General features: G+C 36.3%; 1 protein-coding gene across 1 annotated transcript in view; it reads left to right on the forward strand.

Moving 5' to 3' along the window:
* GLIS3 (GLIS family zinc finger 3) overlaps positions 1-24,432 on the forward strand; it is a 112,204-nt gene that overhangs the window by 53,472 nt on the left and 34,300 nt on the right. The window contains exons 3-4 of the mRNA XM_058824140.1: positions 20,308-20,469; positions 21,911-22,021. Coding sequence (XP_058680123.1) covers positions 20,308-20,469; positions 21,911-22,021 — 273 coding nt within the window. The remainder of the gene's footprint in view (positions 1-20,307; positions 20,470-21,910; positions 22,022-24,432) is intronic.

Genomic DNA, 24,432 nt, shown 5'->3' on the forward strand with positions numbered 1-24,432 from the left:
GTAGAAGAAAATAAAAAATAAAGCTGACTTACTGGCTCCTAAAGAAAGCCAGAGAGGAAAGTGTTGATTATCAAACCTGAAAGCCTATGGTAAAAGCATAGAATTTCAACATGTAGTGGCATTTTCATAAATCTTAATCATGTTGATCACTACTTTAGAGGTGATCATGTTGATCACTTTTTTAAAAAAAATTAAAATTAAAGTAGAAATTAATACAGTTGAAATGGAAAATAATAATGAGATGTGGATTCTGTGAGACACAACTGGAAACCCAGTTAACATTAGTATATTAACTTATGTTCATACAGGTTACAAGTGTATAAGTCTACCTCATGCCCTAGAAGGGAGAGGTGCAGGAACAGCAGAGATCAGTGGGCACTGTGGCTGGACATGGAGACTGGGGATGAATCCTAATCCTACAGGAGTAACAGGCAGTGCTCCTGAACTGTGGCCTGATTATCAAATTTGTCACTACATCCACTGCTGGAGAAATTATCTTGTGAAACTGGGATGTCCACTAAGCAGAAGTATTCAAAGAACTCCTAAATTGGACTTCAACACTCTTGGTTTTGCTCAGCTTTAAAGGCTGAAGACCTCCTTTTCAAAACCCTGTGATGCATATCAAGAGCTGTTGTCAAGAGCTCAAGATTCACAGTGGGTAGGCACCAAGTAATTTGTTTGCATACACTACCTGTATGAGTCAATGTTTAATGTTTTTGTTTTGTTTTGCTTTGTGTTTTTGGTTTTGTTTTGATAGTAAAGCACAGGACACTACGAAGCCAATAATTAGTCAAAAACTTAACTGAGCTTTGACACAAAACATTGTTAAGTCTTGCAAAACATTATTAAGTCATTGCATACAGGTTTAACCAGCAGAAACAACACAAAAACCTAGATTCATCATTGTCTATGGCTAGGTAGGAGGTCTAGAGAAGAGGATCTTTGCAATAATTTCACTGCATTGATGATGCCAGGGTCCAGCTTTGAGTGAATTAGAATTTCTCTGCTGATTTTTTTAAAAGACTACTTTTGAGAAATTCTCTTTTGTATTTGGATGAGTGAAAACTTAATAACTTACACTGAAACCTAAGGATGAATTTTAGAGCTTCCCTGGAAGGAAAATTTGTGGACTTCTCATCCTCCCTCACTTTTTCTCCTTTTCTTTGTTATCATCTGTAGAAAGATACCTGACATTCTGAAATGCCTGTGCATGAAGATGTAAATTCACACCCACCAGAAAGTTGATGAAAAGCTCTTCTGACCTTGTCATTTGCTTGAGAAGGCTCCACTTAGGTTTTTATGAGCTGACAAATGATTGGAAAACATGTGACTACAAAGTACTGAGGAACAAATTTGTAACCCTTTGTAATACAAGTATTAACAAATTGAAAAATATCCAGACTACTCAGGCACAACCATAGATACTGTGTTTTTCAAACAGTGGAATGGCACCATACAAAGCTTTTCCCAGTAGCTGGTGTCTGCTGGCATTTATTCTTCCTCTGTTCTGCTGGCTTTGAAAGCTGCATAGTAGCATAGGTTTCCCCTAGTCGAGTGCATATTTGTTAAGGCTTCTTGCTTAAATACTAATGATCGAGACAAACCTACCTGACTTTATGGATGAAGGAACACTGCAACATCATATCTTCCATGCGAGGTGTTGGTGGAGCAATTAGGAGACCATTTGGCGGCACTATGCAGTTAAAGTTGGAGTTACCTTTGGCTGGCACCAGTACACATCAGTTACCTTATCTCACTGATTTGCTCTGTATATGTCAATCAAGTGAGAACAATGTTAAAAAACGCCATGTTTAATTAACTAGCAAAGTATGTTTTTGATTTAAAGGTCTAGTCAGTTGGTTTCATAGTCATAGAATGCTTTGTGTTGGAAGGGGTCTTGGAGATTATCTAGTTTCAGTCTCCTTGCTATAAACAGGGACCCTTTCCACTGGAGGAAGTTGCTCAAAACTGTATCACACTTGGCCCTGAACACTGCCAGGAAAGTGCAAACAAAACTTCTATGGACAACCCTGTTCCAGTGCCTGACCACCTTCACAACAAAGGATTTCTCCTAATACCCAATCAAAACCTACCCTCTTTCAGTTTAAAGCCATTTCTGCTTGTCCTGATACAATATGCTCTAGATCTGCCATCAGCATCTCTTTAAAGAAATTTTTTTTCACTGAGACCTTTAACTGTTTTTCAGAAAATAAAAGCCATATAATAATGGGTTTATTTGCCTATTCTTTTTGATGAAAATCCTTAAAAAAAAAAGAAAAAAAAAAAAGGGGCTACTTTGCAGCTTAAGGAGCTGCTTTCCCAACTTAGAATCTTTGTGGAACTGTTCATATGCATTTAGCCTTTATTTTTGTATTGAATTTTACTGCTTCAGGCTACTAGTGGACAATCATAAAAAGTTCTATATGAAGCTTTCCTGATGTAAACTAGGAATACTGAGTTTGGATATTTACTTGGCCCATTCAACACTTTGACTCTGTAAAATTTTAAGGTACCACACATGAGAGCAAGAGTTTATCTGGGTGTGTGCGAATGCTAACCATTAAAGTAAATTACAAGGAAAAACAGTTTTTCCCCTTCCTCTGCATATACCAATGCTTAAAATAAATGTTGTTCCATTAAATAAAAACATAGAAAATAGTGTAATTTGTTTTCCATGAGGAGTACTTCACTCTAGAAGTGGTCAGCAGTTAGGAAATATGAAGAGTTTCATACCCATTTCTTTCCCTATTCTTATTTTCCCTCTCATCTATTTAGATTGGTTTCTGAATAGATTTTAACAACAAAAACTGCCAGATTTTAACAACAAAACTTGCCAGTCAAGGAATGTGCATATTTTAAAAACTTTTGTCTGCGATGCTTGGCAAGTTGCAATATTTGTCATTTCCACAACTCCTCATACCACAATGACCATTGGTTTTTTTTTTTTTTTTTCTGCCAGTGAATGTAATAGTCCTTTTTTACAACCCTATCCCAAATATAAATTAAAATTAGCTCAATAAAATTATGTTAAGCATTACTTTTTGGTTGTGGCTACTTTTTATATCCAGGGAGAAGGGATAGAGAAGCCTATGAACAATTTAAGATTCATGTCCAATCTTGGCTTCAGATACAGGGCTTTGTTAATGTTGAATTTGCTTTCTTACTGAAAGGAAGAAAAAAACCCCTTATTGTCACCAGAGATTAAATACTGAATGACATCATTAGGACTCAACAGAATCCTGGGATCCTATGAAGCACTGCTCTGCTTTTCTTTTTTCTTTATCTCTTTTCCTCTTCTTCTTTTGTTTTCCTTTTTTAAATGGGAACAGTGTTGTTCAAAGTCATTACATTGCTGATGAACCATGAAGTCACTCAGCCTTGTTTAAATAAGTGTGTGTCACATAGACATTCAATCCAAAAACAGTTATTGTCTCTTAAAACTGGATCCTGTTTGCTGAGCTACATTGCATATGCCTGCTTTCATTAAAAAGATATATTTCCAAAGACTTAGAAAAATAACTGCTTTGCAAAAAGTATGGAGAAAAGGTGATGGAATTTGAAGGCTTCTAAGGGGAAAACCGAACACATCTTGCTGTCACTGTATTTACAGAACTTTTCTTGTACTATAGGGTAGCATTCAGGCGAGGGTCCTGACTCTGTGAAGATTTATTTACGGGATGAGCTGATGGCAGGGCAAGTCATCTCAACTGAACCAAGCAGGAGCTGTTATGGTATTGGGAATAAAAGCCTTTCCAGAACTGGTGCCTTGAATAGTTAGGAGTGTGATGAGAGAAAATATTCCTCTGAAACTTCTCATGTATTTCTCTTCTCCTGTCAAATACCCTGTAGCAACTGGGGGCATGGTGCTAACTCCAAGTTACCTTATTAATCTGAAAATAATCACAACAGTGAAGGAATGGGTTATGAATTACTTGCCACCAGAATAAAGGGATATGGATAATTAGGCCATCATAAGACTCTCACATCTTGTACTTTCAGTGAAGCAAATTCTAGGTGTATGTAGGGGGCTTTATGACAGATTTTACCCCACTGTAGTAAATATGGTCTGATATTAAGTATTAAGTGGTTATTATTACATCAGACAAGGAACCTGCCACTGGCCTGATTCAGACATCATTTGGGTGGCCAAGAATATAGAGAGGATTATCTAGTAATGATCTGCTGGATTGGGCTCAAACTGCTCTATTGCCAGCTGCTGTGTCTGATCAACTTTCCAAAGATATGGTCTGAGTCAGCTGGTAACTTCTTTCACAGAGTTTTATTTCAGACTAAGCGACTTGCATCATCTTTTAACTAAAATGAAAACATCGCAATGCTTCACTATCATCCATGTAGGTCATATACTGCCTTCAAGTGTTCCTACTCTTTAGCTGTGGAAGCTTTATTTTCTTATTCTACCAAATAATTAGTGGTGTTTATTAACCTCAAGTAATTTAGTTGGTACTGTTTCCACCTCTCTTGGTGTCAGAAGGGCATGCTGTGGCATATGGTCAGGATGCTTGGTGGGCTCTGATCAGTCGTTTACTTTCTTGTAATGCAAAGGCCTCTTTAGTCTGACACTTGTGCTGCTGTCAAAAGCAATGAGGGTCAGCAGTTGTGGTGACAAACTAGTTTTGACAAATTTGATGACCCCAATGAAGAAAAGTCTGCAGCTTGGATAGCAACTGCAGGATAACTGGCTAGCTCAGCCAAACAAGAAACATGTTAAAATCCCAGATCCTCTCTGGCAGGCCAATTACGCCATTCAACAAGAGGTGGAAGGTTGCCATTAGCTTCTAAAGTGATACAAAAGCATCAGTAGGCTGTATTTCAATCAATTTAGTTTGCTGTGATGGGATATCAGGAAACTGAAGGAAACAACAGCCTTTCAAACAGTGTTCATGCTATACATTGTAGACCAAAGACGAATCTTCATAATAGCCTTTAGACTTTTATGGACAATAGTACCTTGCAATGTTGCAGGTAAGTATGTATATATTGATTCAGCTAGATGCAAAAGACTTATTCAGGCTTTCCCTGGGTTTTCAGACTGTAGGACAAAGCAACCAAATTGAAGAAATTAAGTAATGTAGGTAACAAATTACCAACTGGCATACAGTTAATGGAGAGTGTTGATGTTTGATCTAAACATATGTTTTTATAAAGAGAACACAACCACTATAGGGACATAGCCACAACATCAGCGTCTCATAATTACAGTGTATGCTGTTAATGAACATCAGAGGTCACTGCTAGCAGAGCTAGCAAAGGGTATCAGATCTGCAGGCTTCTTATAACTTAACACTAATGCAGGAAGGAAAAGAATCCATATGGCCATCTTACCAGCAATATCATCATCACCAACATTCTTCTTCATTTCTGGGCTCTAGTTCCCCCTCTGAGCAGCAATATTGAAAGTAAATAGACGAACCCCTCACTTTTTCTACAAATTGTCAATTTTCTAGGGGATGCACAAGTTTCCAGTTCAGTGCACCCTCTTTGAGTTATCTTCAAGGTCTGAAACTCAATTGATCTTCAAAGATAAACCATTGCAGTTCAATGCTTTATTAGTATATAAGATAGAAAAGGAAGAACAGCATACAGATATCACAGGTGTTTTCCACAGTTCTGCTGGTATGACTGGAGACAGGAACTGCTCAGTCCAGCATGATCCATCCTGAGCCTGCCCATTCACTTCAGCTTCTTGATTCTTCCAGATCTCTAAAACCATGCCAGTTTTCCCTCACTCTTCATTCCCTCCTTCCTACACACTCTCCTTGTTGTTACCTGAAGGTTCTTCAGGTTGTTACCTGAAAATAATCAGGCCTCTCTATTTATGGAGTTATTAATTACAAATGCTTATCAAATTTATCAATCCACTTAATATATTTGTAATATAAATACCAGATTTGCTTACCCTGCCTTTGGACATCTGTCTAGCAAGATGGTAACCTTTTCCATAGCGGTGTAAACATAAACTTACTTTGAAACAGGAACTCCAAAGAGGTGAAGTGCAATAAAGCTCTTCTGCTGTGTTTTTAACTGATTTTCTGGCATACATCAGCATGCACTTTTAGCATTGAACTTGATTAGAAAATGAGCATAATCCAGGCTCAGAGTTAGTATTCTCTTTCAATTAGTTAATGTAAGCTTCATCTGCTATTAATTTCCAATTAGTTCTCATGTTGTCGATTTATCTATTTTTTTATCATCTGGCTTTCTGTTAATGGTACAAACAATTAAAATAGAAAATATGGTTTGTATTGACAGTTAAGAAAAACCAAGCACAATGACTTTGTTCAACAGTGCAAAAATGGCTCTGTTATCTGTTGTAGATTCTCTAAAACATCCTTTCACAGTGGGAAAAGATTAATTCAAAGACTATTGAATGCTGTAATAATTCACAGAGAATGAGATAAATGTTAAGTTGCCCTAGGGAAATACACATTAAGAAGAATGTAAAGTCCACACAAAAGATGAGAAAAAAATTGCTTAACTTCACAAGGATAGTTACTTACTGAGTCATCCTTTTATTTTCCTTTGATGAATTTTGAAGATTTTTTATCCTTGTTCTAAGAAAATTGCACAGCTCATCCCTTGTGCATCTGAATCTGCAGGTATTTGGATTTTGTGTTCTCTTTGGCTGTACTCACAAGCAGTAAAACTTAGGCAGTCTAAAACGTCCTCTGGTTATTCCACAACGAGTTGTGGTGTCAGACATAACACTTAAATGAATCAAGTCTAGTAACTCACTGATTGAACACTTCACTTGAAAAAGGGCATTTGTACTTACCCTTAGCAATTATGCCATGTCTACTGATCTTATTTTTCTTCGTGGCCCTGTTTTGTGCATCTCATTCTTCTGCTTGGCCCTGCATGTTTTGGACTGGCTTCTCTCATCCTAGCTTTGAATTCATTCCCAAGGGAGTTTTGCTTCTGTAAACCCTTTGAGGCTTCCCCTGAAAATTATCAATTTCATTATAGGAACAAAATCATTACATGATATTAACAAAACCATTGCATTTATCAAGGCTTGTGATTATTCCCCTGACACCCTACATTTATTGCTGAATTCCTGTATTCATTCTTTCTTGCCCTTCTTCTCTAATGATCACGTTAGGGTTATTATAGCTGAAACCTCAGTTACATGGTGAGAACCACTTCTGTGTAAGATGTGTAAGACCACATCCCTCAACTGTATTAGCTTATTCCTCAGCTTTTCCTGTATTAAATTTTTCATTGTTGAACAGCTTTTTTGGTTCAGCTGAGGGAACTATTTTGCATTTATCCCTCTCAGTCCCTCACCACAGCCGTTTTGTCACAAGGATTTTGTTTGCATAAGTCAGCATCTCAGTAGACGTGACTGAAATCCCCTGTTTCATGAGTGACTTAAACAAGTACAGGGATCCACGTAGTTTTGCTTTACCTTGTCTTCTGGTTTTGGAAACTTGAATCTTTTTGTACCATCTGTGTGGCAGAAGAAATAACCCTGTAGTGAGTCAGAAAATACTGGCATTGGCATTTTCTTGAGCCAGAAGCTGTTGGCTGCTGAGCTCTTTAGAAAAAAAAAAAAACATATTGTGCCCTAACCGGAGTTTTACAAGCAGCGAATGCGTGCCAGCAGGTCTGCAGAGCACAGTCGGGCTCCAAGCCTTGCCTGGCTGTTCAGACTGTGTTCTGTGTACTCAGCCTTGCTCTGAACCCCAAGTCCTGCCCCTGGTCACCAGACACATCTGTTGATTTAGATATAGCCCTGCCTCCTTCCAAACCAAGGTCTAAGCCAAATATTTGTGCTCCCAGATTCTCCATCACATTGTTATCTCAGTCATCAGCCTTAACTCCCTGGGGACAGTCTGAGTGAAGTGGCTGCGTTTGTCCTGAGAACAGCCATGGTCCTGCCAGGCTTGTGGCCCTACCCTGGCCAGGTCTTGCCTGCAACACAGCCCCAAATACCTTCACAGTGTGGTTTCTGCTGACTCCAAGTGTTTTCCTCTGTCTGCTGTGAGGCATGTGTGCAGGAGGTTCTGGTGCCTGTAAATTGACTTGCAGGTGGTGCAGGATGTACTCAACTTGTTGGACCCAAGGGATGAGCTTTGTTGGTATTAAATGCCTAGCCTAACCGTTATATGATAGCCTAGCTGTTACATGATACATGGTACTTCATTTCTATGTTTTTTTTTGGGGGGGGGGGGGGGTGTTGTTTGTTTGGTTGGTTGGTTGGTTGTTTTTTTGTTTTGTTTTTCTTTTTTTGTGTTGAGAGGGAGGAGCAGCAGCCTTGTTTTCTTTCCTGTTGTATGTACATACTGATTCTTTGCACTTGGGTACACTGCACCTAAAGGAGGAAAATAACATCTAAAGGTATATATTTTCTTTTTTGGGCTGTTTTTACTGTCATGGGATCTCAGCAAAAAATCTTTCTCAATTTGACAAGGCACAAACAGGCAAGAGGATTTAGTATCCTGGAAGGAAGATGGTGCCTATTTCTGCTATTGGCATTCCTTTAACTTCTGTCTTTCCCATCAAATTGTCTATTAAATCCTTTAATTTTAAATTCAAAACATAATATTTAGATTTTAGTAAATGCTAGTAAATGCTGCAAAGAAAGAGTAAACAGTAAGCAACATTTATAACTTGTCCAACCTTTAGTCTCTTCCATTGATTTTCTTATCCCTAACTCACACCCATCAGTCAGTTCTGTTGGTTATTTCGAAAATTATTTTGCTTATGAAGCCACACCACACTGAAGAACTGCATTGCTAGTACATGAAGTCTTGTCACCATCTTCTCACAGTCATGGCTTGTCTGCTTCATGTCCACATGGCCTTCTGTCTTGCCCTTTTGAATCTGGAGAGCTTGCTCACCAGGTGGATTTCTGTAAGCTCTCCTAGCTCTCTTTCTAATGCACAGGCTTATAAAATGTGGGAGTGTTGTCTGAATTGTCATGAATTTTGAGATTTGGTTGCAGATAGTCAAAAGCATATCTTCCACTGAACAAATTCAATGAAGCAAAAAAGCTTCTTTCTGCCTTTGTTCTTATTACACTTCCCAGCAGGGCAGAAGATTATAGAATGCATACTCCAGATTCGAAAAGAATTTCTAATTTATGTTCTTTCTCAATAAAATACATGGCTTAATCCTTTCTTTAAAGCTTTATTTCTTTCTTTCTTGCCTTTTTTTTAAACTAATTGAACGAACATGCCCTAATTAAAAAAAACCTGAGAGTGTTAAGCAGTCAAGAGTAGAAAACAATTACTGGTCTGAAAAGTGCATTTTGAATGTTGCTGGAAATTTTTATGTGATTTACTTGTGCGGCAAGAAATAAACCTCCTTGACTGTTTCCTATTGTGATGGACCCCTGCTGATTAAAATGCAAGCACTTTTGCCTCGTTTTCCACAATTGTTTTTTCTGTGAGTGGTTTGTGTTTTGCCCTGAAAAGACAGCTGTGTAAGTAGCTCTGCTCAGAACAGGAGAAAGTGAGAATTTTAAATGTTGAATTGTATTACTGATTTCCCCTTTAGCAGGGGACAAAGAGGGAAGAAGAGGTAAGGCTACATTGCTGAACAGCTCAAATACATTTCACTCTCATCTTTTGGTTGTTTGGTTTAAATTACCTATTACATATCAGTGCAGAGGCAAGTTCTTGATATGATTTTTAAACTAATTCAGCAGAATCCTGCTGTTAATGCCCTTAAAGGTGCTGCAGAGCAATTCAGCCAGCTACATTATGAGTTAAGGCTTTATAATTATCTTGGCTTATGACCTAAGGATTAAGAAACTACTTGTAATTCTACATTCCTTGCATATTCGGAATTCTCACTGACTTCAGTGAAAGTGGGGTATATTTAAGTAATGCAGAATTAGAACTTGGTTATTATGACAGAACTGTTTGAGTATGGGCTGGCAGTAATGCAGCCATGCTAAGGTTGTTTAAGAATTCACCTTTGCCCCATTTTAATTTGCTTAAGCTTCTGCTGAATAGTAGATCTTGTGGAGTTTTCTGGTCCAGATTTTTTCAGTAGCCATAGATACCTAATCTGGATACTTTTCAGTAAAGCACCAATTAATCTGATCTAAAAGTAATGGAATTGTTTTAAAAAGTACTGGAATTCAGAAAATAAACATTAAAATGTGAATTTTCTTTACTTTCTAATTATTTAGCTTTGGGGTTTGTGGAGTGGCTTTTAGGTATTACAGAGCTTGTTTTGATTAAGTATGCTTCCAAGTGTTCCAGTGAGTGCATGACAACTGTAACCCCAAATTAGCCATTTCAAGTACCAGAAAATGTTGAATATTTACTGATGTATATAGCCTTGAATGTATCTTCAGTGTGATTTACTTGCATACAAATAGTTTAAAGTATCACAAGGTAATATATTCTTGTTTGCTTCATATGTGCAATTATCAGGATTAAAACTTCTCTTAAATATCAGTGAGATGGCATTATCATGGTAGAGAGTAAGTATTAAGAAATAGAGGTAGAAGAAATAAGTATGCTTCATGTCTCTTTTCCTTATGGAGGGAAATTTGAAATTAGGAATATAGTTAGAGGATAGCCAAGTAGTTCTTATAGCTATGTATACAAGTATACTAGATGGCCATAGCTATAAAGATTCACATGTTATATTTTAAGGGAAGAAAAACTGCTAAAAAGCAGTAAATAAGTAAAATTTTGAAATACTGTCTATAAAGTTTTGGTCACCATGGCACATTTGTTATAAATCATAATTACTGGCAGAGCTTCTGCCAGAGTAACAGAAACAGTCCTTTCTCCATTATGAACTGAGTGGACCATGAATACACCATTAATTGAATAGTTTGAACTTATTAATTCCATAAGAAACATTCTAGAAACCCTATCTCTTTGTTGGAAAAGAGTTAAATAAATTTTGACATATGAAATCTGCAAAAATTCTGTCCCCTGATGAGGTTTTTATTGCATAATGGAGAATGTCAGACTTTTTGGTGCTTGAAATCAAACAGTGTGCTTCCCATGTATCCATATGAAAGAGCATAGTTTGAGAGAGGTGCTTCTCAAACCATTACATACTAGCACAGTTTAATCCTGTTATTTTCACTATTAAGTATTCTACTTATATGTGTAAAAATTTTGTTTATGTTGGAGGTTACATATGATTGAGCCAATTTGACAGATGAAAATAGTGCAGCATGTATGTAAATATTGTAGTAAAAAGTAAGAGAATTGCCTTTTTGTATATGGTTTTCTGCATTTTTTTAGTGAAACTTGAACTTCTGAATTCAAGTCCAGGTTTGGCCATGCAAACTTCCTTCTACTAATGATTCCTCTTCTTGTATACATTGTGCTTTTTGTCTCAGGCACATCAAGCTGAACACTGCTTAATGTAAACAAGTAACACATTAAATTATGTCTCATGCTTTTGCTTTCGCAAAACCAATTTAACCAGGCCCTTTATATTATATCTGTGTGAGTTTGCCAAAAGTGGAGCCAGTCAAGTTGCTTTTCTCCCAGCATAACAAAAGTACATAATTTCTTTGCACATGAAGTTTGCATTTGCAGAGATGTTCCACTGTATCCTGGCGTGTTTTCTACTGTATCTTTGACATGTTTGCATTTGAGTGCAAATGCTGCACTTGGGAACTATCAAATGGATCTCTTACTGCCCATTTTGCTCTTGACAGCGATCTAATGGTTTTTTTTAATTAAAAAAAAAAAAACCAACAAAAAAAAAAATACAACCCAAACTAAGAAAGTTGAGGTTTGACTATTTAAATAATAAAGTTTACCAAGAGACCCTGTGCCAGATAGCAGCTGGCCTTGTGTACATTTTCTGGGACTAAAAAGAACCTCATACCCTGATTTGTAAAAATGTTGAAAGTTTTACAGTATCAGCTGTGAGCTATGCACCATAAGTGGAATTTACTGAGAACTGTCTTAGTGCTTTTCTGTGTATAGTATCCTTTATCTCTGAAAAAGTGGCAATTGGGTGTTAATATTTTCAAATAACTGTAAGAAAAAATACTTTGTTAGTGTGTGTAGAACAGCATGCATGTTTTTTTCAATTTTTCAGTCCCAGTATGAATGTTTATTAAATAGGATAGGACAGGACGGGATGGAATGGAATACTCTTATTTCTATGATAGAAATAGATATTTGTATGATGTTATTATTTATAGAAAACAAAATGAATCATATATGATAATCTTGACATGGAGTATGGTGAGGAAGAATCCTCAAAACTGTTTCTTTCCCATTTCAACTTCCTGGTTTCAGAGCTTCCTGGTTACTTATTCCTTTTTTCCCTAGTGAGATAAAGATCAGATTTTAGTCCTTTGTGAAATTCACAAAGAGCAAATTCTAAACCAACAGAATCTTCTCAGTGAGAATGTGATTTACACTACCTCATCTCCATATTTGAAAGCCTATAGTCTCAATTTATAGTGTATCTCTGACATGAAATCCTGTAGAGAACAGAACTACAGAAGTGAGAGGTAGCTACATACCTGAAAGGAAATAGCTGGATTTTTAGTTGACAAAAAGTTGTTTAGTTCTTGCATGTCTATAAAAAGGAAAAATTATTCAAATGCATAGGACTTCTCTGGGGCTTAATGATAATAGTAGCTACCTTAGCAGTGAACAGCTTTCAGTAGAGAAAGCTGCATGATTACAGATGATAGCTTCAGTTACTTGAAACTCAAAGACAACCTTTTAGAAAAGCCAAAGAGGAAGAGAAGGAAAGGAGTAAAACCAGGGTGGGGGGGAAGAAAAAAGCAAGCACATTCTTCTAAAAGGAAGCAAAGAAAGAATTCCCAAAATGTTCATTTTTCCTCTAATAGTTTCCGCACCATATGGTTTTTGAATCAGTAGCAGCTGATGTATTCAGTAATAGTTCCTTTTGAAGAGACTTGTCATAATATTTACCCTCTCTACAGCAACAGAAATAGCTTCTGAGGCTGAAATGGCCGTGCTTACTAAGACTGATGAAAACAAGAGACATTACCATGGTGAATGAATCTCTTGACACCATTCTTTCAGGGATAAATAACATTCATTGCACTGTGTTTAATTTCAACAGAGATATTTGTATCCTTAGGCATAGTGTTACCTAGAAAATAAGGTTGCATTGTGCCACAGATCTCTAGATCATGAAAAGTATGAAGACTTCTGGAGATCTGATATGAAAAGGAAAAAAAGAACACGCTACATTTATCAAAAACACAAGAATAAACAAGCCATCTGTAAAGAAATAGTGTGGTAGGCAGGGACACTTCTTGCACTGCAATTTGATGCCATCTTTTGTCCACTGTCCTAACAGACCTGACATCAGAATACCGATCTCCCTGGAAAGGAGATTAAAAGTAAATTTTATTGAGACACTCAAGTAATCTGTCTATATACAGAAATAGTCAAGTGTGTGCAGTGTGACCAAAAAAAGTGAGAATTTTTCAAAGGAAATGAAGAAATTAGCCTCTCATGTGCATCTGTCTGAAAAGTAGTATGATTCAGTTTCCCATGTGAACCACTCTAGATTATTGATCTGTACTGATACGTCCTCTTTTCCATTGATTTCATTGCCTGTATAGCAGCATGTGTCTCTTCTTAAAAATACCTAGAAAGATGGATGCATTGGAAAACAGAAGTCAGATAAGGATATAGTCTATTAGTCTTATTCAATCCCTCCACACACACAAAAAAGCATTATGTGCTGCTTAGTCAGAAGCTCTTAAAATGTGAGCCTTATACTTGTGTGCACTGACTAGTCCCGTAAGTCTTACATCTGAATCTAATCATATGAACTTCATTCTACATCTATTGAGTGTAATAAACCTTTTAACTTAAGATAGGAAGTACAACGAAGCTAAATAACAATTACTGTAGATTTTGTCATGGTCTGTAATTATCTTTTGTTCGCATTTATATTTATGCATGCTGGATCATAAAATTTTAAGGAATCTACCAGAAAAACATGAAGTGAGGATATTGTGGTGAAGGGAACCTTTTATTTTTTTAAAAGGAATGAAAAAGTGAGGAATTACCTATGGACCCAATTGTCATGGAAAGACTGGGTAAAGAAATATCTCCTATAATCTGTGTAACACATATAAACATAATCTGTCGTTATTTACTGGAACAATAAATTCCAAGACATCGAATAATTACATAAGTCTAACGATAAAAGCAAAAATAAACGCCATACTTTGCATGGTTTTGAGGAAAATATATGACTTTATATAAGCTAGTGCATTCACCAAAGCATTCAGACACCACATTAATGTTCTAACACCACCAGTGTGTTCTGTTCAGATAGGCACTAAGGTGAAGTGCTGCTCTGAATGCTACATTTTCCCCCATTTAAACACTTCAAGGGTTAAAAGCACAATACTCTGCTTTAGATGAACCTGGGCCTTTAAATCTCAGCTGTGGCTGCAGCCTCCTTGTCAGTGAGTGCCTGATGTCAGCAGTTTGAATGATGTCTGACACTAATTATGTGCCATTCACAAGATTGCTAGGCTGGAGAGGCTAGGGGTATAAAAAGCTATTTAAAAGCTTTTTACATGAGGTTTTACTCTCATTTTTTTGGAAACACTTCTTTTGCAGAGCAGCTCCCTGCTAATAACGTTGAGGAAGGAAAATGGTTACAAGACTATTAATTAATGCTTGAAATGCATTGTTTTTGTTTGAAAGCCATATAAGGAACAGCTTTTACATCTGTTTTTGTGATAAATACAAAGCTATGGAGAGATACCTTGTCCTTGTCATACCACCTGCCTTGGTGCTGACACAGAAGAACCTATATGGTCAGCATTTCAAAGCATTCAAAATTAAGTGGCAGATGGACATTGTTGAATAATTAATATGCCTTTTAGCTGCTAATGAATCTTAGATAATGCTGCATGGCTATTGAATAATTCAAAGATTTGTTTTGGGACCTTATGTATACACAACTCTAGATTTATTTTTTCCTAGACAGTTTTTAAGAATACCATTCCTTCCATTTGCACATACGCATTCATGTATGACAGCATTTCCTGAAATCTAGGAATGGCTTATATTTTTATTAAGATATCTCCCTTCAAAGTTTAAGATTTAAAACTTCTGCTTGTCATGCTTATGGTCAGTTTATCAATATTACAAAAGTAAGCAAGTCAAGCAGCTTGTCAAGCCTATCTCAGACAGTGATTTGCTTGTAAACCAGGTAAGGATCAATACATTATATGAGTCAGTACAGTGTTCTGGGGTGGGTGTTCCTCTCTTCTTCCAAGTAACAAATGTTAGGATGAAAGAAAATAGCTTCCAAGCTGTGCCAGGGAAGGATTAGATTGGATATTAGCAAAAAATTCTTCACTGAAAAAGTTGTCAAGCGTTGGAAGAGACTGCTCAGGTCAGTGGCAGAGTCACCATCCCTGGAGATAATAAGACTTGTAGATGTGGTGCTTGGTGACGTGGTTTAGTCGTGGACTTGGCAGTGCTGGGGTAATGGCTGGCCTCAATCTGAAGGGTCTTCTCCAACCTGAAAAAATCCACAGTTCTATGATTTTAAGTTTTTTATATTAAATTTCATCGGAAGGGCACATACTAGATGAAGAGTACTTCACTTGTTCTCAGAATAGTGGTCTTAAGTAGTTGAACAAAGTTTGTAATTTTAACAGGGACTAGTAAAGCTACAGATACCTTTTAAAATCAGTGAGGAATTTCTCCCCTCTGATATGTATCTTAGTTTCTGGGTGCACATTTTTCTTCTCATTTTGCATCAGGAAAGGTTCCCCATGACTGAACAGGTTACTAAGCCAAATGAGCTGGTATTTCCCAACTCTGGGCATGCATTTGAACCACTTGGTTAATATGTCCTCTTAGGGTTGGGTTGATTTCCCCCAAGTCAGGTTGGCAGAGATTTGAAGAGTTCTTCACTGCTCCATCAAGCTTGTGCCATATCAAACTTTCTGAGGTCATTTGGATGTATCTCATGTGTTTCCCTATACCAGAGCCTTTCAAAGGGGCTCTCAGTCTCTTTTGCTTCTTGGCTGAGACATGTATTCAGTTTTGCTGAAGAAAAAATAAATTCTGTCCTTGAAGTACCTAGGTTTGTTACTGAGATTATGTGTGGACAATAAGTAGCTCCTGTACACAGAACGCCAGCTGCTGCAATTTAATGGTTATAGGCAGACTAATGTTTAGCAAAGTCAAATTTCAAAAAGGAAAACCATCCCTCTCCCAGTAAGCTTAGAGACAGACCAGATGAGGAACATGTAATTAAATGTATTCATTGTAATATCCCATAAATATTTTCTCACACATGACAATGGAGAAGGGAAATGCTGATTCTTCACACTTCAAAAAATAAAAGATGATCCTTTGCCACAAACAGCGATGCTTAGAAATATTTGCCAATCACTGTATAACTGTTTCAGATGAAGAAAGATATTAAAAGCCAAAACTTGAGGAGAGTGACATTATATTGTATACTGGATTAAATATTTCTGTAAAATGAAGTATTGTTCAGGTGTCAGTATTTCTAAAAGTAATTAATTTCCTTTCATTTTTTAGAGGTTTGGAATAAATTTTGAAGGAGGTCTGAGAAAGCATTGTGTATAGGGAGAAAGCAAATACTTTTGATATGTGTAAGAGAAGGTTGAATTACTTGGTAACAGAAAATACCTCGAATAAAAAAAAAGTTACTTTTTACATTGCTTATAATGTTAATACAGCAGAAGAATGACAAAAGAAAATACACTGCCTGGGTACTGAAGCAAAATCTATTCAGATAGGAAAATGTGAATATATTTAATATCTGATATTATTAGATACTGGATTAAGAAGAAGCTGTGTTGGCTGTGTCTCACTTTTACATGAAGGCTGCGTACTTTTCACAAATGGATCAGAGCTCAGACAGATTGCCAGAACAAGTTCTTCAATCCTTGCTATACTAGTGATCAACTGAGATAATCAGAACAGTTCCTTTTGCAGAGAAAACAAATTTCTTCGTCACTTGGTCACTATCTGCTACTGAAGTACTCACACAGGCATTACCATGCTGTTCTATAGTTCAAGAGTCTAAATGTATTACATGAATTCCAGTAAGGGCTCAGAAATGCATGGTGCATCCAGCAGGGCTTTTTGTGTTGCACAGATTATTTTATATAACCTATGAAATTATATTGCCATTTTACAGGAGGGTTGCTTGATATGCTGAGCATCGTCTCTGTGTGAACAAGGAGGAACAATGCACTCTTGAGAACATGAATGTTATAAAGTCATAAAACTGTGGGGTTTTTTCTGTTGATATGCTTTACCTTTCACTTTCAATATACTGTTTCTTGCTTTTCATAATTGTCCTTATAAAAGGAGAAAGTAAACATGAACGTATTTTCAAAAGGACTTTAGGAAGTACAGAGAGGAATTTTCCATGTGAGCAACTTAATGGTTTCAATTTGCATGCAGCAGTAAAAAATAGAAGCTCAGTAACTGATTTCTGTATTGCAGTTTAGGAAAACATTGCACAATTAATTTCACGTAAGATTTGCAAAAATATCTGGTTTAATCAGGATATGTTTTGGACTGTTAAACAGATTCAGAATGCTAAGATATGCCATATACTTAAGTGACTACCGCAGTTAATACCTTAGAAAACTATGAGTTCTATTTCAAAAACATTTATCAACTACCTGACTTTTTTTTCCCCCATAAGCGGTCCTGTCTTGTCTGCTGTACTTTCTCTGAAATATTTTTATCAGGATATAGAGTATGTTCTGTGTTGTTGAGAAGAATATCTTTTCATTCCTTTTATCTTAAGTATCCAAGGCTTTAAGAAATTTGATTTATAGTAGAAAAATTCATTAACTGTTGAGTAAGGATGGTTGTCTTAAGTAATACAGGCTTGTGGATTGTTTTGCTAGAATGACCTTTCCAGCAATACACATCTATATATTGCCTGGTGAATATGCCAGACAGTAATTTAAGGCTGTGGGGGGAAGAGAGAGCTATCCTTTCTTCTAATATATACTGAGCAATGCAGAAGTCTTCAGAAATAATAATTCTTAAATTTGTATGTTAAGATTCCCCAGTTCTGGTTACTTAAACATTTCTGCCCATCTAAAATTAATGGTAATTTTAAAGCCATATAAACAACATGTAAATGTTTAAATTCATTTACATACTTGAAAATTCGAAGTTTAATAACCTGCAAAATAAACAAAACAGAATCATGCTTCTACAACTTGTTCATTGGTCTGAGTTTTACCCTATAAAATTATTGACTTCTTGAGATACTAAAATTATTCTCATGTACAGCATAGTTACAGTCATTAGAATATATGGTTGTTCTTTCATTATGTTAATTCAAAATAATAACTTGTCTGTACAAGGTAGGCTAATCAGTAGATTTCTTTCTCATTTTAACAGATGTGCTCTTGAATTATTTTGGTTCTTGAAGGTCATTTTTTGAAGGCTCAGAACTGAAAGAGTACAATTTTATTAGATGTTAGGAAGAGATTTACTGTGAGACACTGGCACGGGTTGCCCAGAGAAGTTGTCTCAGCCCTGGAAGCATTCAAGCCAAGGCTGGATGGAGCACTGAGCAGCCTGTTCTAACAGGGCTGCCTACTCCTGGCAGGGGGGTTGGAACTAAATGATCTTTAGGATCCTTTCCAACCCAAACCATTCTATAATTGCATCGCTTTTGTGATTAATTTCTTATATCCGTTTTTAGCTCTCATGTTTTTATGCCATCTCCACTCTTTACGTTTTCCTAGAAAAAAAGTGATATTTTTATCAAGGAGATTTTAAGATATATTGTTGTATTTTATTTTTTTTTATCCTGTAATATTTTCTAAAAACATATCCTTAAATGTAAAAATATTTTTCCTGTTGCAACAATGTTTTGTATGCATGCTAAAGCTCTGTAAACATAAAGGTGACACTATTTAAAAGCATAAATTAATGTTCAGTGATCAAAACTGGATAATCTGAAAAGCACTGGTTTATTTTGGATAAAGGGATGGAATATAAGTAAAAAGTTTCATGGGTCGAGACATTTTCTGAAGTGCATGTGTAGGAAGGATAAATTGCAATTATGGTGTAGCAGGCGTGGTTCATCCTCTGTATCAAGCTTTAATTTCTTAAGCCTAATTTTAATAGTGCTGGTTTATAGGTAATGTGTTCTACTTTATTCTTCGAACTTGTAATGCTTTTTTGCAGTAATCCAAAAGATGTGCTTAAAATTAAGTGATCCAAATTTTTTTCCTCTTTTTTTGAGGATGTTAGAGATTTGTGAGAAAGGCATGCTAATTATCACCAGAATTATGTCAGTTTTCCTACTTCTGCTTTTGTAAACACACACGCACTCCATAATTTATTATAAAATTAGGTTGTGTCATTCTGACACCAGTGAAAAGTGGCCTGTTTCTTTTTAAGTGAAGAAAATTAATAGGTAGTGAAATGATAGAAATTTTTGTTTTAGCTTTAGAAACATCTCTACTACAGGATTATTATTTTTGCAAGCATGCAAGAACCTCTAACTAGCAGTTTGTTATGCATCAGAAGCTTTAAATGTTGCATAGTGAGATATGCAACAACTGAAACGAATGAGATTAATTGATCTTGACTGATAGAATTTCAGAAAGCCTATACTTCTGATATTCATTAATGTTTAGGTCTAATTGAAATCAAGTGTCTATAAAAATGCTGGTGTCAAATAGGACAGGTCTTTAAGTTTCCCTTGAGTTACAGTATACCATGAGAACATGATAGATGAAAAGCTTGTTTTCTATTCATATAAACATAGATTTCTCCACAGATGCATTACTTGATTAGGTATAGAAGTACTATACCCCATGGTTATTGGTTCCCCACAGGAATTACATCCTATTTTTTACAGGCTTGCAGTATTTTTAGTATGTCATTCATTTACTCATGGCAGAAAGTAAAAATATATTTCAGAAATCATTTCACTTTTTACATCACCATGAGCAAGGCAGAGCAGACTGAGATTTCCCTGCACATCTTTGCTGTTTCTCTGCAGGCTGGGCGGGTACTGAGCGATGCCTCTGCTATGCTGAGTTGCTAATATCCAGAGAAGCCTGGAGCTGAGACAGGGGTAGCTAGCAGAAGTCTTGAGAACCTCACCTTTGGGTCTCAGTGTGTCATCTGCAAAATATGGGACATACTCTCCTAATTCAGCCACATCCAAGGAGAATAGCAACACCCACACTGGGAAGCCGAGCCCTGCAGAGCTACCCAGCCATAGCTAGGTCTCTTCTTTCTGTTCAATGTTTGCTGTTGCAGTTTACTGTGTGTGTGCTTTCCTTTCAAATAGTTTATTTCTCTTTTCTAGTTTGAGGGTTGCAAGAAAGCCTTTTCCAGACTAGAAAATCTCAAGATTCACTTAAGGAGCCATACGGGTGAGAAGCCGTACCTTTGCCAGCATCCTGGCTGCCAGAAGGCGTTCAGCAACTCCAGCGACCGTGCCAAGCACCAGAGGACACACTTGGACACTGTAAGGACACAGAAGTCCCATTGCAGCCCTCTGAGCAGTAGAACATCTGCTCCTTTCCTCCAGCTTGGTGACAGCAGGTAGCCCATAACCTTAGAGGCAGGAGGGTGGACAGTCTGATGAGGCTGTTGGAGGTGCCTCAGAGGTGACCCAGCCATCTAAGCATGCAAGAAGATGGACCCAGGCTGGTTGATAAAAAGACCACAGGTTCCATGGTCTTTGCTGCAGGTAGAAGCAGTAGCTTTCTCCCACTTAGCTGATCTTTAGGGAAACTGAAGCCATCTGCAATATAAGGTGCTTTTCTATGGTGAAAAGTTAAGGGTGGGGCACGTACCAGAAAGTCAAGAGAGATAGAATTATTTTGCAAATATAAAAATTTTTGTGCCAACAGATTGTCCCTTGTAAATTTGAGTGACGGCAGAGATTTGTTTTAAAACCTCTGTTTCAGAAAAGAAATTTTGTGTTTTCTCAGAGACAGTTTCCAAAGGTCTGAACTCCAGAAATATGATTAAAACAATGCTATTTGAATTAAATGTTTGTTTAAAAAAGTAAATTATCCATTTTGAATAGTCAAAACTATGGCTGGCAAGTTAATAATTTTTACAAGGTGTTTTCAGAAATTCTTTATAGAACAGAAGTGAATTAATTGCTGAACAGCTACTTTCAGGAAACAGTTGGACCTAATGTTCATTTAATACTTAGTATTGTGAGCCTACAGGTCTTCAGGCAAGACAGACAGCTTAGAACAGGCAATACAAGATATTTATATGAGTTAGATAATAAATCTAACTCATATAAATATCTTTTATATTCTTTTAAGAAAACTATAAAGATATTACAGGGAATTTAATAGGTGTTTTTCTAAAATGAAGTATTATTAGAAAATGCGAGCTGAAGGAGTTGGCCAGAACTTCATATTAAAATGGGGGTTTGTTGTGTAATACTTTTGAAACTTCAGTATTCAGTGCTTGCTTGGGGTTTTGCTTGCCTTCTTTGTAATATAGAAAAACTAACACTTTTTCTTGTTCTCTTTTTCTGAAGCGGATCCTTCTATAATCCTAAACAGTCTTTCCGGGCCTTTACTGCAGTTTCTTTACCTGATTCACTAAAGACTGTAATTTCTGATTAAGTCAAAGATTGCTCTGAGGGTGGAAAAATTGTAAGTATATCTAGCACTATTCATTTTACTACTAAGAAAAGAAAGGTAATCATGAAAGGTGCTGTAATGAAAACTTTCCTTTTGTTTGTCTTCCTTTAAAGCTTTACTTCATCTTTTCCTTTTCTAACAAATTGTGAAGCTTTCTGCATGTAATAATGTACTATGTTTTTGTTCTGTAGTAATGTGGATTGTAGCATCCCAAGACTCAAAAAGTATTCTCTTGAGTTAAAATAATCCATGATATAACAGTAACTTTATAATTTTTTCCTTTTTTTTTTAATTTAGAAACCTTATGCATGTGAGATTCCAGGATGTACTAAGCGATACACAGATCCAAGTTCCCTCAGAAAACATGTGAAAGCCCATTCTTCCAAAGATCAACAAGTCAGGAAAAAGGTGATTTTTCTGCTGTCTTGACCAGTGTAAAGTTTATGTGAAGAAATCAGTTATAATATTAGATGTTTCAATGCATCTTCAAGTACTTGGGTTGATTTCAGGCTTTAAATGATAAAAAAGAGCAAATAGATTGATGTGGTTTGTATGTAGATAATTTCATCTCTGACTTAATGGGTTAATGCTTTATGTTTTCTGTTATAGTTGTTAATCACTTAACAAACACAACAAGGCAAGTAAAAATAATTTTTGCAAACATAATTTCTTGGTTTCAAATTCTGCCACTTGGTAAATACACAGTATTACAAAACACTGGCCAGTCTCAGATGGAAGGATGGATTTTGAGGGCAGTATGTGGGACTAAGCTCTAAATTGTATTTCATTATTCCAGATATTTCCAATACTACCAAGATATTTCACAATGCTGATTCCCTGTGGATGTCAAGTCCATGAGTCATCAACTGTTTATGTGTTTAAGTGCATTTCTAAAGAGCTGAGTTGCTACCTAAGGAAATTTTTTGAGCATTTTCATCATACCTCCTATTAATCACTGGCATAATGTTGACAAGGTACAACGTAGGTAGTTACTGGACCTTTGTGAAGTTATAATTACTAACTAACATTATGCTTTGGCATTTGAAATATTTCCTGACAGTAATAGTTATGAAAAATAAGAACAACCAACCTTTTAATGAGGAATTATTTATTTATGGATTTAATTAAAAGTGGAAATTGGCTTATGCCAAAAAGGTAATTATGAAAATGTGAATTCATCAAAAGCAACCATAAAAATAACCATAAAAATTCCATGGTGATAAAGGCACAGTGGACTAATACTTCAAGCCCTAGGGATCTTTTCTGTTGAAAAGAATGAAACCCTTTGCTGTCACACCCCGTTAGTCATGAATTCCTTTAATATATCGTGCCTGACTGGTTTTAATCCTCTCTTTAACCTCCCCCTGCATACCAAGTGACAGGATTGTGTCATCTTAAGTTGCTGACTCTCCAAGACTGTACCTGTAAATGTATCTTTGATATTGCCTAGATTGAAATAGCAGCATGAAGTATATTTGCAAGAGTGTTATCTTATGTGCTGTGCTGATGTTTACACTGAGTCTTCACCCCAGATTCTGTAGATATTTCTTCAAAGATTTGACTCTTTCGTTGGCTCTCTAAAATGGGATTATGCAGTGGGATATAGGTAAATTTCCATCTCTGAATTATTTAAAGCAACTTGTGTTGATGTGTGTCTATGACTTACCATGCAAGGCAAAATTCTTTTTCTGGAAATCTGTAATGCAGCTGCTGTTCCCCTTCACTTCCCAACTGTTAGTTGTCCACTGAATATATTTAACTGGGAATCTCACCAGGTAATGGCATGAAATTCAATATACCACGAAGATCCCAGCACAAATGGGTTTATTAAAAATAATTTATTGGGTAGTACAATAAAATTTCATTTACTCTTCAAAGGAAAGCAGAGCCATGCGAGAGTAAAGATAGTCATGCCCGCTTTAATCCCCTTTGTGTATTTTAAAAAATTATTCATAAAAATTAGGGCAAACATCTACACAAATACCATGCAAATATCTGGGAATAGATGCTGAAAATGTTTAGTAAAACATTTTAGGTATAATGTCTATGCATAATAATATTCTGTCATTTTAAAATATTTTGGTGGGGTAAAAAGCAGTGTGCTATCATATTTTTGAAAGGAAAAATTGCTGACTCTGCCAGGATTTCATCTTTTCATTGGTAAGATAGATGAGATTTCATCTAAGGCAGGAAGTCACTGAAAGAAAGCTAGACAGTTCCCCAAATGAGAGATTAAAGTGATGCTGAGAGGAATGTTAATGTACAACATGCCCCTCAACTACAATTACTTTTGAAATGTGTTCTCTTTTTAATCTTGTTCTCATTTCAGCTTTGAAAGGACAACAATTTACAAGATTTTTTTGTAAGCTGGCTAGACAAGTAAGCCTGTTTTCAGTGGCTATACCTTATTGATTTCAGTAAAGCACAAATGTCTTTCATCTGTGAACTGATGGTACTGTATTGAAAATGAAGAATCCATAGCTCTTTTAGTTTGTAAGTCTTTTTATTGAAGGTAATGAAAATGAAATTATGGAACATTGTGATACCACAGCAGCTGGATAGAAGCTTTCTAACGTGGTTTTGAGTATTAGAGAGCAGGCATCCTTTACTGCCGTTGCTGGACACTTGGAGGATTCTGTCTCCAACTGAATGCCCGAGTGTCAGGTAAACAGGGTGTTTGTCATACAGAAATGATCCCATATTCATTAGCTTTCCCCCCTTACTGGATGTATATGTTTTACTTTATTTTACATAGTCTCATCTCTTATCAAAAGTCCTCATAGGTTCCTTGGGGTCTGTCTTCAATTCCCATGTCCTCT

This window comes from Ammospiza caudacuta, chromosome Z (genome assembly GCF_027887145.1).
Source record: "Ammospiza caudacuta isolate bAmmCau1 chromosome Z, bAmmCau1.pri, whole genome shotgun sequence".
In the NCBI taxonomy this organism is placed as follows: domain Eukaryota; kingdom Metazoa; phylum Chordata; class Aves; order Passeriformes; family Passerellidae; genus Ammospiza; species Ammospiza caudacuta.